This window comes from Bos grunniens, chromosome 4, assembly GCF_055505025.1.
Source record: "Bos grunniens cultivar Pamir isolate PY7600 chromosome 4, Bosgru_T2T1.0, whole genome shotgun sequence".
Taxonomy (NCBI): Eukaryota; Metazoa; Chordata; class Mammalia; order Artiodactyla; family Bovidae; genus Bos; species Bos grunniens.
The window spans coordinates 71,166,663-71,181,085 of record NC_141168.1 but is presented as its reverse complement, the minus strand read 5'-3'; the positions used below and the strand labels follow the sequence as shown (position 1 = coordinate 71,181,085).

General features: G+C 40.8%; 1 protein-coding gene across 1 annotated transcript in view; it reads right to left on the bottom strand.

Annotated features, from left to right (window-relative positions):
* Positions 1 to 267: 267 nt before the first annotated feature.
* The window catches only part of LAMB4 (laminin subunit beta 4), a 156,560-nt gene continuing 142,404 nt past the window's right edge, over positions 268 to 14,423 (bottom strand). The window contains 4 exon segments of the mRNA XM_086396831.1: positions 268 to 1,100; positions 8,112 to 8,265; positions 9,521 to 9,697; positions 12,756 to 12,894. Of these exon segments, the coding sequence (XP_086252957.1) occupies positions 961 to 1,100; positions 8,112 to 8,265; positions 9,521 to 9,697; positions 12,756 to 12,894 (610 nt within the window). The 3' untranslated portion in view covers positions 268 to 960.

Genomic DNA, 14,423 nt, shown 5'->3' with positions numbered 1-14,423 from the left:
TGCAACAGGTTAATATGAAATAACAGATCCATTTTGAAATGAAACAATCTGATCTTTTATACTAAACAGTAACATGATCACTAGTCTTTTAAAAATAAGCAGATTTTTACAGCAAATGTGGTTGCGGACAACTTATGAAAAGTAGCTCAGTGTTTATCTTCCTTCTTCAATATTCCAACACTAGAATATTGTTCTAGTGTCATTTTGGGAAAACAGAATCCTTTGGTTGAGAGAATGAATACATAGGAAAGTGGGTGTAAAAACGAGTTACATTTTGAATTGTATGCATTTTACTCAGAATAGAATAAGAGTTTTACAGACAAAGCATATCCAAATAAAATATAGCACAATCTAGTATATGCCATTCATATTTATGCCATTCTAGTATTAGACATATTGGTTTAATTTGTTTAAATTTATTTACTTTTATCTTATTGTATTAACATTTAATATGAGATTTACACTCATTGCTTTTTAAGTGTATAATATGTTATCACTGACTATATGTATAATATGTAGTAGACCTTTACAATGTACTCATCTTGCTTAATTGAAACATCTTGCCTGTTGATTAGAACTCCCCATTCTCCCAACCCCAAGTGCTGGCAACTTATTTAACACTTAGGCTATTAGATTGAAATGAGTATAAATACATACTTATTTATAGATTTACACTTGTAACATGCAAGTCATTATTTGTAAGCTATGAAAGGAAAGGAAGGCAAAAGCAAAGTTTTCTGAAACTAGAGATGATCTCTTTACTACTCCTTTTCTATTCCATATGAAGTGGCATTTCCTTGGCCAGACTTCACTCCCCAGCCACGCTGGGCAAGGAGAGGGCTCAGAGGAGGAGGCAGAAAAGGCTGGTCATTTGTGCTTCTCAGCTTCAGCACAGCTCCTCAGGTTTGCTTATCAGAAGCCAGAAATGAAGGCATACATGATTTTGCATTTTAACTCCACCTAACTGTAGCAGGTAGCATAGTTATTTTCTTGGTCGACAATTTCATTTTTAATGGCAATGACTTGATCTTCCAACTGTTTCAGCTGATCAGCTTTTTCTTGTTTACTAAGATTCAAAGCTTGGATCTTCTTTTCCAAATCTTAAGGAAGAGAATGGAGGAAATGTTTAATTAGGTCCCATTTGTTTATTTTTGCTTTTATTTCCATTACTCTAGAAGGTGGATCATAAAAGATTTTGCTGCAATTTATGTCACAGAGTGTTCTGCCTATGTTTTCTTCTAAGAATTTTTATAGTATCCAGTCTTACATTTCGGTCTTTAACCCATTCTGAGTTTCTTTTTGTGTATGGTGTTGGAGAATGTTCTAATTTCATTCTTTTACATGTAGCTGTCCAGTTTTCCCAGCACCACTTGTTGAAGAGATTGTTTTTTTCTCCATTGTATATTCTTGCCTCCTTTGTCATAGATTAGGTGACCATAGGTGCATGGATTTATCTGGTCTTACTCCTGCTGCTGCTGCTAAGTCACTTCAGTTGTGTCCGACTCTGTGCGACCCCATAGACGGCCGCCCACCAGGCTCCCCCGTCCCTGGGATTCTCCAGGCAAGAACACTGGAGTGGGTTGCCATTTCCTTCTCCAATGCATGAAAGTGAAAAGTGAAAGTGAAGTCGCTCAGTTGTGTCTGACTCTCAGCGACCCCATGGACTGATGCCTACCAGGCTCCTCCATCCATGGGATTTTCCAGGCAAGAGTACTGGAGTGGGGTGCCATTGTCTTCTTATCTATGACTGCATAAATCCATCCACACACCCATCCATGAATTCATCCATGCATGCATCCATCCAAGCATTTACTTATCTGTTCTTTATCCAACAAATACTTGGGAATTATAGTAAACCCTAACCAGGAGCTCATAAAGTAGTGGATGAAAGAGGTAGAGAGAGCTACAGTTAACAGTGTGAGGTGGCCTTTAGAAACGAAACTGACCTTCTTTAGTGGAACTTCTAAAAGAAAGAAGTAAGCGTTTCACTTCACTTGGTTGTATCACACGTGGATACTCAGTTGGTTTGGGGTTACTGTCAAACTAGCATGTAGCATGTAGCATAACAAGCTAGACTGCTGAAGAAATATGAAACTGTCTTGTGAACAAAAGTTGAATTAACTGGTTATGCTTCAAATGGAGAAAGAAGATTCAGGATATGTACTATAGCTATGTTCAAGTACTTGTGGGCAGAAAAGCAGAATGTACATGTTTGGTCATCCTGAGGACATAGTATAAAACCAGCACATGAAAGCTCCATGAAGGAAGATTCTGTCTGAATATAAAGAATTTTCCCTGGCGGTCCAGTGGTTAAGACTCCATACTCTCAACACAGGGAGCATGGGTCTGATCCCTGGTTAGGATCAAACATGTTGCAAGGCACAACCAAAAAAAAAACAAAAAAAAAACAACTTTCCAGTAGTCACAGCAGTTCAAAGACTAAGAAGTTGCTATGGTAGGTGATGAGCATTCTGTCAATCACTAGAAACTTTCACATACAGGCCATGTGGGATTGAAGAGGGGTTTTAGCATTAGAAGACTATTTGTACTAAGAGAAAAATGTTAATAGATCCTGGTGTTTCTACCAAGTAATTTAATAAGAGCATGCTAGATACTCTTCATTTGCCCCACCAGATCCATTCCCCATCCTGCCTGTCTTGAAAAGCCAGCCTCCCTGGATGACATCACCTGGGGCTCCCTTGACCTCTGGCTTTCATTCACACTTGGCGGCCAGGCGGTTCTGAGAAGTGATGGGTGGCGGGGGAGGGGAGTGAGCAGATTGCATCCCTGGGGATCAGCAGGGTTCTGGCACTTCTGCCATCTTTTGAGTCCAGCTCCTGCAATGCGGCCTCCTCCCTTCTGCCCTGGTGTTCCCAGGGCTGCTTTCTAGCACTCACACTACTGCTTCTCGTGGCTCCTTCAGGGATGCTAATGGCTTCTCTGCTGGTCACCCATGACCTCCATGCCCTTGGTTGATGCCCTTAATTCCTGTGCTTCTATTCTAATTCCTTCCAACAAGAAATACAGCCTATTTACCTTCTCCCCTCAAACCAGGTCTAGCTTCCTTTGTCAGATGTTTGGACCATCAGAAAGCGGAAGAAATGATGTTGCTGGACCTCAAGAGCCTTGGGCCTTCTACTCACTCTAATGGAACCCTGTAATCACCAGGCTGTCAAGCAACCTGAGCTGAAAGACCCGGTGGAGAGAGGCACAGTACCTCAGCCAATCCTGGGCCCTGGCAGACCTATCAGTTGATCCATCAGCCAATGCAGCTGCTTGAGTAACACCCCAGGAGAGACCCACAGAAAAACAGTTCTGTTGTTGTTGCTTGTTCTGCTTGTTGTTCTGCTTGTTGTTCTAAGATGTTAAATTTGGGGAACACTTTGTGATGTGTTGAATAGATAAGTGAGACAACTCTGCTTATAAACACATGATCCAGAATTGTATCCAAGTGTGTTTTCATTTCTTGCTAGGATCCTGACTGACACAAAGCTCTGCAGAGGGATCTTGGCTATAGACTGGGGCCCACTCTCCACTCTCTTCACTTTGACCTCGTCAAGTTAAGTCAGGGCTCCTTTCTGGAATCCCATGGGCCTCTCTTCCTAACAGATGGAATAGAATACAACCCTTGTGGTTCAGCCTGTTCCCAAGTGGCAGAGTTGGGAAGATGGCCAAACCACTGTCTTATTTTCCTATCTTGTTGAGTTGTGAAAACAGCTTTAAAGTGAGAAGAGAGAAAGAAGTAGAAGGCATTATTTTCGGTCTCTCTGAGTAGATGTCCCCTGACTTAAACTTCTCTTCCAACTTAATTTCAAGAACTGTGAAAGTTTTAGTCTATGCGGGAAAGTGGAAACAATGTGGACCCTGACATAAAATATAAGACAGAAAGGATTCTCCTTGTGTTTTTGTTCCCATAACAGGGACCAAGGTCTGGGAATAATAAAAACTGATTCTTCATGGTATCACCCCTGGGGTTCAAGGTAAAAAAACATTTGTCCTTTTGAATCTTAGTATTTTTAAAATTATTAGGAAAATACTGAAAATGAAAAGAAGCTCACTATTTTTAAAACAATTCTACAAATGTAAAAAGTAGTATTTTTCCTCTTCACCCATCCCTTCCCCAGAGATATTCAACAGTAAGAGTATGGTGTTATTTTTCCTGACTTTGGCCCACACTGATGTCACATTTTCATTTTTTCATGTCACAGCAGTGATATAAATGGTTATAGGGCCAAAGACTCATTTTATAATAAGTTCAGTTCAGTTGCTCAGTTGTGTCTGACTCTGAGACCCCATGGACTGCAGCATGCCAGGCTTCCCTGTCCTTCACCAACTCCTGGAGCTGGCTCAAACTCATGTACATTGAGTCAGTGATGCCATCCAAGCATCTCATCCTCTGTCATCCCCTTTTCCTCCTGCCTTCAATCTTTCCCAGCATCAGGGTCTTTTCCAGTGAGTCAGTTCTTTGCATCAGGTGGCCAAAGTACTGGAGTTTCAGTTTTAGCATCAGTCCTTCCAATGAATATTCAGGACTGATTTCCTTTAGAATTCAATGGTTTGATCTTGCAGTCCAAGGGACTCTTAAGAGTCTTCTCCAATACCCCAGTTCAAAAGCATCAGTTCTTTAGCACTCAGCTTTCTTTATAGTCCAACTCCAGTATCCTTGCCTAGAAAATCCCATAAACAGAGGAGCCTGTTGGGCTACAATCCATGGGGTCACAAAAAGTTGGACACGACTGGTCGATTAACACACACACACACGCACACATCCATACATGACTACTGGAAAAACCATAGCTTTGACTGGATGGACCTTTGTTGGCAAAGTAATGACTCTGCTTTTTAATATGCTGTCTAGATTGGTCATAACTTTTCTTCCAAGGAGCAAGTGTCTTTTAATTTCATGGTTGCAGTCACCATCTGCAGTGATTTTGGAGCCCCCAAAATAAAAGGTCTCACTGTTTCCACTGTTTCCCCATCTATTTGCCATGAAGTGATGGGACCAGTTGCCATGATCTTAGTTTTTTAAATGTTGAGTTTTAAGCCAACTTTTTCACTCTCCTCTTTCACTTTCATCAAGAGGCTCTTTAGTTCTTCTTTGCTTTCTGCCATAAGGGTGGTGTCATCTGCATATCTGAGGTTAGTGATATTTCTCCTTGGAATCCATTTTATACTAAAGAAGCCCTTGTAAGTGAGGAGTTTCAGTTATTTTAATATTTTGAGAGTTACTTATATTCCAAATGAATCTGGTTAACTTGAAAGCGTTTGTTGTTGTTCAGTTGCTAAGCGGTGTCTGACTCTTTGTGATCTCATGGACTGCAGCACTTCAGGCTTCCTTGTCCTTCACTATGTCCTGGAGCTTGCTTAAACTCATGCCCATGGATTAGATGATGCCATCCAACCATCTCTTCCTCTGTCATCCCCTTCTCTTCTTGCCCTCAATGTTTCCCAGCATCAGGGTCTTTGGGAAACAATAAACACAACTGGAAGTAAAACTAGACCACTCATCATTTGATATTTCTTGATGATTTAGAGGTGGTTCAGGACATGACGACTGCCCAGAACAATCACAAGTATCAGCTGTGGGAAAAGTAGACTGATTAACTTTTAAAGTATATGTGTTCTGTGTTTACATAACTGTTTATTTACTTAACCTCTGATGTCTGATGGAAACTAATTCTTTAGCCAAATTGGTCTATGTTTTTCATGGTTCTTTGGCTTTTATTTATTTAAGTTAATTTTTATTGGAATGTAGTTACTCTGGGTTTTCCAGGTGGTGCAAGTGGTAAAGAATCTGCCTGCAATGCAGGAGACACCAGTTCGATCCCTGGTGGGGAAGATCCTCTGGAGTAGGAAATGGCAATCCACTCCAGTATTCTTGCCTGGAAAATTCCGTGGACAGAGAAGCCTGGCCGGCTATAGTCCATGGGGTTGCAAACAGTCAGTCACGACTGAGCACACATGCACATAATTGCTTTACAATGTAGTGTTAGCTTCTTCTGTACACCAAAGTGAATCAGCTATATATGTATACATATATTCCTTCTTTGTTTTTTTATTTCCCTCCAATTTAGTTCACCATAGAGCTCTGAGTAGAGTTCCCTGAGCTATACAGTAGGTTCTCATTAGTTATCTATATTACATATAGTATCAATATTTACTACACTTCTTGAGCATCAAAATTTCCATTTTGTTCAGAGTGTGTTTCCCTCCGAGTTGCTACCTACAGACCTGTGCTAAAGTAGCACTCTAGAGTCTAGATCATACTAACTCCAAAAAAGTAATTTGAAGGAGAAGAGAAAATGAGCAGCAATGAGCAGCATAGGTTAGGACAGGGTTCCCCACCTTGGCACTAGTGATATTTTGGGCAGAAGAACTGTTCACTGTCGGGGAGACATTCTGTGAATTATAGAACATTTAGCAACATCCCTAACCTCCATCCACTAGAACGTTAGTTGAACCACTAGTTGTGACAAACAGGAATGTCTTCAAACATTTTTATCTCCAGGGGAGGGGAGAAAATCACCCCTGATTAAGAAGCACCAAATTAGGGAACTTTCTAGGTGGTCTAGTGGCTAAGACTCTGTGTTCCCAATGCACGTGGCCTGGGTTGAATCCTTGTCAGAGAAGTAGAGTCCACAGGCTACAACTGAAGATCTCGCATGCCACAACTGAGACCCAGCACAAGACCTAGCACAGCCAAAGAAATAACAGAAGCACCAAATTAGGACAAGGGCATTTCAAGGTGACTAAAGGCAATTTCAGTGTGCTCCAATTAATACAGGTCAGAGTTCATCAATACTCTCTGAAGTAAGACCAGGCACAAGGCATGTTCTGTTTCAGTCACAAACCCAGCTCCTACTTCTGTCTCAACTTAGTGGACTCATAAGTAGTTAAACTGTGTCAACAATAAATTGAAACCAGTATTTGTCCTACTAGGAAGGTGGAATATTATTAATATGACGTTATTGTCAAACTAGGGGAGTGCATAAAAGGATAGATAGAACTATTACATGATCTGGGAATCCTCAATGTGTGTATTCATCTGAAAGAAACAAAATCTGTATCTCAAAGAGATACTGCTCCCCTGTATTCACTGCAGCACTCTTCACAATAGACAAGACACGGAAACAACCTGTGTCTGTCCATGGATGACTGGATAGAAACAATGTGAGAGGCATATATACATGTATCAGATATATACATATATATGTATAAATATAGTTCAGCCATAAAAAACAAGGAAATCTTGCCAATAGGCGACAATGGACGAACCTAGAGGACATCATGCTAAGTGAAAATAAACCAGACAGAGAAAGACAAATACTATATGATCTCACTCATATGTGGGATCTAAACACACGGAATGAGGAGAATTGTGGCTGCCATGGGTTGGGGGAGTAGAGGACATTGGGCAGATGTTGGTCAAAGAATACAAACTTCCAGTTGTAAGATGAATGGTTCTGTGGATCGTTCAGATTGTACTGTGCACACCAGTAGATCAGAAGCATTATTACCACATATACAAAAAGGCTGGGCTTCCCTGGTGGCTCAGAGGGTAAAGAGTCTGCCTGCAATGCGGGAGACTCAGGTTCAATCCCCAGGTCAGGTAGATTCCCTGGAGAAGGAAATGGCAACTCACTCCAGTACTCTTGCCTGGAAAATTCCATGGATGGACGTGCCTGGTAGGCTTCATTCCATGGGATCACAAAGAGTTGCACATGACTGAACAACTTCACAGGCTTCCCTGGTAGCTCAGTCGGTAAAGACTCTGCCTGCAGTGCAGGAGACCCAGGTTCAATCCTTGGGTTGGGAAGATCCCCTGGAGAAGGAAATGGCAACCCACTCCAGTATTCTTGCCTGGAAAATCTCATGGACAGAAAGGCCGGCCGGTACGATCCATGGGGGTCACAAGAGTCAGACACAACTTAGTGACTAAACCACCACCACAAAAAGGTAATTATGTGAAGCGGTGGATGTGTTAACTTAATTGTAGTAGTCATTTCACAACATACATATTCATCAAACCATCACACTGTACACTTAAATACATACAATTCTATTCGTCAATTATACCTCAAAAAAGCTGGGAACATATAAAAAAGAGGTACCCGCTATTCTTCTCATCTTGTCCTCTGTGTCTCCAGCCAGTTTTGCTGCTGCATCTTTTAGGTGTTTCACTTTTCCTAATGTTTCCTTCGTCAGTCCTGACACACTCATCTTATGCTGAAGAACAGCATATTGATTCTGTAGCTCAACAAACTCCTACAACAGAGCAACATTCTCATTATCAGAAGATACTTGTAAAGCACGCACACATGTGATGTCTGCCTGATACTGTTCGTAAAAGGAGTAAGAGGCAACCCTCATCCACTCAACATGCTTGAGTCATTCTGAGATGTCCAACACGGCTTTCATTGGCATTGTTTGTTTGTTTACAGGCTGCAAAAATTCTCAGCTTTAGTGAATTAAAAAAGAAAATTTCCTGTTGTAAAATATCAAACACTGCTTTATGTGATGGCAACTGTTTATGAGGTACCCGTTTGTCCTGAAGTATAAGGTCAGAGCTACACAGGACAGAACTGGCTCAGTGCTGCCCTGGACAAAGGTCTCTGTTCAGCTGGGTTGAACACCTACAAGTGCAAGGTGAAGGTCAGAGAGAGTGGATGAACATTCCGAAGCAGCAAGGACACAGGATTTGCTTGGTACAAAGATGAGATAGGAACGTGGTAGGAAGGGAGGCAGGAGGTAATGAAGCGCTCCCTCAGTATTAGAAGGGAAATCTTCAGGGTCAGCCTGAGTGCCTGACGACCTAGCACGTTAGACAGATGAATACAGGCCCGACCCAGGAGTGGGCTATGGAAGTGGTAGCAGGTGGGCAGGGAGCACCTTTCTCAACCTCTGTTTCACAGAAAACACCCTCAGCTCCCAAGTCAGCAGAAAATGTACCCAGCATATTAGGAATTAAGAGCAAGAAAATACACCAATTATAAAAAACACTTCAACCTCTTTCTTCTGCTTAAGCTGCTATTATGAATGAGACCAACCAAAGATTTCCTGCCAAGAAAATGAGTTGACAGCCTCTTTCAGCAACCGAAATGAATAGGCCATTTTCCACAACTGGTTCATGAACTCACTGTGATTTTTGTAACTCAATCTATTCTCTTTGGCAGGTGACTTGTACTTCTTTATCTGCTATGTGATTTAATTAGAGCAAAGGGCAAAGACATACAGTTAGACCCGTGACATAAATTGTGAATGTTTGGAAGTTTAGGAAAAACTTCGACTAGATGGGGGTAAACAGTCTAACATAATATAGTCACAAAACTCTTCCTTGGGAGACAGCCCTCCATGTACAGAAGCGTCTCCATGCCCAGCGGGGTCCCTACACACACACTATGGAACATGGACTAGCACTAAAGGAAATGCTGACAAATGGCACAAAAATCTGGGGTTAAGGGATTATCCTTCAAAGAAGCACTGTTTGTCTGCTCTTGGTGGCAGAGGTAGGATCAATGACCTCCTCAAGGCCCCCAGCCTGGTGCCGGGCTGCTTCAGCCTGAGCTCGTGCACGGACAGCCTCGCCTCGATTCCTCTGCAACGTGGTCTGCAGCTGGGCAAGTCCACCCTCCAACACTGACTGGTGCTTTGCTACGTCCAGCTTATTCTTCATCTCCTGGGCCTGATTTTCAGCCTGCTGTTGATTGAAACACCAGAAAAGAAAAAACTCTCCTTATGTAATAAACAAACAAGAAAATAAATGATATAATGATCCCTCCACAAATAATCTAGGTGTAAAGGGAAAGAAAACTGTTCCTTTGCTTTTTCTGTTCTATTAAAACAATGTTATAATAAGATGTTTCAGATAATAGGGTCTAAAGAAAATATCAATGTAGCCACCTTTTGGCTTAAGAGTAAGTAATGCCATGAGCCAAGGCCTTGGGTGTACCACCCTCCTCTCCATACCTCCCTCCACCCCCTCAAAGGTCACCACTACCCTGAATCTAACACTTTTCATTCCACATAATTCCAATAATTCCACTTCATTCCACGTGTGTGTGTGTATGTGTGTGTGTGTGTGTGTGTGTATATATATATATATATATATGTATGTATGTATATAATAGCTGTCTTTTTGGGTATTTCTAACAAAATACAGTATTTTCTACTTTTAAACTTTATACATATAGCATCCTGTGTTTTTCTGCAGTTTGAATTTTTAAATCATGCTTGTACAGGTCATTTAAGCCAATTTGCATAGCTCTTGTGTATTCACTTTTACCAATTTAAAGTGTCTCACAGTTTGACTGTACAAAAGTTGACTTTTCTCTTCTCTGGCGATGCGGGGGTGGCTTCTTATTTTTTTCTCCCTTATAAATAATAACCCCTTAACCTTATTTGGACAGGGAGGCCTGGTGTGCTGTGGTTCATGGGGTCGCAAAGAGTCGGACACGACTGAGCAACTGAACTGAACTACCCTTATTCCTTATTTTGGTGACTATGCTTGTGATGTCTTAAAGTCTGATGTGTCATTTGTTATCTCTTTTGTTCTTTGGCCAAAGTTTCATACCTTCTTTGATTTTTCTTAAGCATAATAAACACCCTTATTTTGCATCAGATATCCAGTAATGGTTACATTTGAAGTCTCCTGCATTCTGATTCTCTTGTTTGCTATTTCTGATGATTCTTGCTTAAGGCAATTTGTTTATTTATTATGTGTTTTAAGGGAACCCTTTGAGGCTTGGTTTTAAGGTACAGTCCTTTGGAAAGGATTTCTCATGGCCTCTGTCAGGCATCTGAAGGCCTTGACAACTCAGGGTCACTTTAAATGACATTTTCAGCTTGGTTTATGGGGGTCACCCAGGTAGTATGGATTCTAGCCCCATCTTACCTGAGTGCCAGCTTGTTAATAATTCTCAGTGAAGATTATCCCCCTCCACACAGAGGCTAGTGTCTTTACCATCTCTCTGTGTGTAATGGTCTAACATTTTCCTTGAGGGTGTGCTTTTTAAGGTCCCTACTCTCTGCAGGGGCCTCATGGCCTCCTTGGATGGGTTTTTCTATTACTTGTGGCAGCTATGAAAACCAGCAGTGCTGATACCCCAGGGACTGGCAGCTGCCCTCTGCCTGCTGTCGGCTTCCTGATCAGTTACCTCTCTGGATCATGCTTGTCCGTCATTTTTGGCCTCTGAAGCTGTCTTCCATTTTTTACCTATTCAGCGATGCATTTAAAAATGTTTTAAAATAACATTTTCAGGTTTCTTTTTTCCTTTGTGTACTGGTCCATCATGCTGCTAGAAACAGAGAAGCCCCTTCCTGTGCCCTCGAGTATATGTGGGAGTTTTTCTAGAGTAGGAATCTGCAAGCTTTTTCTGTAAAGGGCCCGACAGTAAACATTTTATACATTGTGGTCCAGAAAATCTCTGTTTCAACTATTCAACTCAGTGCTGTGGCTGCACAAATGATCTATGGACAATATGTGGCTGAATTCCAATTGAACTGTGTGACTTTGGACACTACAACAGTTGGTGCGTGCATGTGGCCCTTGGGCTGTATTTTGCCAACCCCTATTCTAGAGTAGATGCACAGAAGGAGAAAACCTGGAGGCCTTCTTTATTTTTTGCTCCTCTTCATATCTAACCTTTTTTTAATTTCCTGGTGTACTAATTCTGTTCTGGTGCTTTCTGCTTTTCTTTTCAGGATGCCTGCATTTAGATATCTAAAATGAGCTGAAGAACAGAGACTGAGGAGCTTGCAGTCTGCTGGGAAGGGGATGAGCCTTGGAGGAGAGATGCCATGGACTCTCAGACTAGGACCTGTTTTGTCCTTTAACTGCCAGGCTTCCTCTTCCAGACCCATCAAGTGGGTTAAAGCATGGCTTTATTCCTGCCAAACTCTGGATGGAACCCTTTCTTTGGGGTTATCTTTCAGTTTTAGGACATGCTGGTGAGATTTTATGTAAACTTCATTATAAAAGTCTGGCAACAATTCACTTAATTTCGTTGGTTGGTGAGCTTTCAAAGCTCTATGACTTTCCCTGGTATAAGAAGGGATAATATGACATCACTTATAGGTGGAATTTAAGATACAACACAAATAAACTTATCTACCAAACATAAACAGATTCACAGACATAGAGATCAGATTTCTGATTGCCAACATGGGGGGTGGGGGCAGAGGGCTGGGAGGGATGGACTGGGTATTTGGGGGTGGTGGATGTTAAGTATTACATTTAGAATGAATAAACAACAAGGTCCTACTCTATAGGACAGAGAGCTATATCCAATCTCTTGGGATAAACCATAATGGAAAAGAATATTTTAAGAAGAATGTATGTATGTGTAAAACTGAATTACTCTGCTGAACAGCAGACACTGGCACAACACTGTAAATCAACTACACTCCAATTAAACAAATTTAAAAAAAAGAAGGGATAAACTGTCCTCAAATCTATCACTAATTAGCTGTGTGACCTTAGGCAAGTGACTTAGTCTCCCCAGTCTTAGTTTCTTCATTTACAAGTTGGTGGTAGCCCTTGCTTTGTCCCCCAGGCTTGGCCAACAATGAAAAAAGATAATGCTGGGAGAGCTCTGTAGAACATTAATTACACATATAATACTATCATAGCCTAATTTATCATCATAATAATCCCATTGAACAGGTAAGACAAGCATGACATTGGCAGACATAAAACCTGTGCTGTCTCTACAGTTGAAGTTTATTTCAGGTTAGTTTCAAAGAAGATAAAGAAATACCTGAAGTTCGTTCTTTTTGAATTTTGTTATCTCGGCAGTCAGCTGTGTGATGGTAGAATCTGCCCGTCCTTGAGTGATTTGAACTTGCTGCAACTTATTCAACATTTTGCTGAGATTTGATAGAACATTTTCTGCTTTTCTGAGGTAAGATATTAACATATCAGATTAGATAAATATACAATTATTCATTTATTTCACCTTGAGAGTTCATTCGACTCAACCAAAAACTTTCCTGAATTATTCATAAAGTCTGTTTAAATTACTCTCAAGCGAGGCAAAGCACTGAAGTTTTCATTTTGAGAAGCAGGTATATTTAAATGTCAATAAAAACACTTATATTGTATATGCCTACATAGGTACAGATTTTGCCAGGTATGGAAATCAAAGACATAGATATCATTTCTTAACTTGTCATAAGCAGAGCTGTTTGGGTAATAAAAGTGCCAAGCCGGAACAACAACAACAAAAAACTATCTTCAGCCAGTTCTTTCCTGACTCCTCAAACTTAAGCAATGCTCTTGAAATTCTTATTGGAGGGTAGGGGGGTGGGCAAGTCAAGAGGCTCCACAGAGAGCAAAGAGAGTGAAAGGCTTTGCATTTACAGGCTGTGTTTATTCAGGTTTATTTAAGCTTCACTGACATTCCAGCCGCCCAGGGGCCCAGTCAGAGGTTAAAATCACAAGCATTCCAAGTGATAGTCTATTTTACAGAAATGAGCTCACCTCAAGTCAACATTCACCAGATACTTAGATCTACAGGCTCAGAAGAACCTTTGGAAGAATGTACAAAGTCAGGGAGATAGCTGACTGACCTTAATAGAGGCATAGTTAGAAATGTTTGTATATAGCTAAATGGCAAAACATCCCCTTCTCCAATCAACCCATCCTCTCCTCTCAGTGGTAATTTTTTTTCTGTTTAAAGAAAAATACTATTTTTTTTAAGAGCGGTTTTAGGGTCACAGCAAAATTGAGAGGGAGGTACAGAGATTTCCCATACACTTATAACCTCCCCAGTCATTGACACCCCACACCAGAGGGTCCGTTTGTTACAACTGATGAATCTACACTGACACATCATAATCACCCAAAGGCCACAGTTTACATTAGGGCTCACTCTCAGTGTTGTCCATTCTGTGGGTTTGGACAAATGTATAATGACATGCATTTATCACTATAGTATCAAACTGAGTATTTTCACTGTCCTAAAATTCCTCTGTGTTTGCCTATTCATCCCTCTCCTCAATCTCTGCAACCACTGATCTTTTTTTTTTTTTTCACTGTCCCCATAGTTGCGCTATTTCCAGAGGTCTTAGAGTAAGAATCATACAGTATGTAGCTTTCCTTTTCCACACTTCTTTCTCTACAGTTACAGAAGAGGGTTCCTGAGTCTTGCTTTTTCATAACTCCCCCTATCCCTTTATCTTTTTAATTCCTTTTTCCCTTAGATTTTCAATGTATTGCTCATTATAGTACATTTAGAGAGCACTCCCCAAAATAGAAGAAAGAAAAAAATATCGGAGAGAAAATGTACCAATAATTCTACCACCTTTTATGATATTGGCATATTCTAACATTTTTGTCCTTATAAGATTTTTGTTTTCATGACTGAGAGCCTCTTCTGTGTATAATGTGTTATCTTCTTTCTAAGAGTATTACCATTACACTGTAA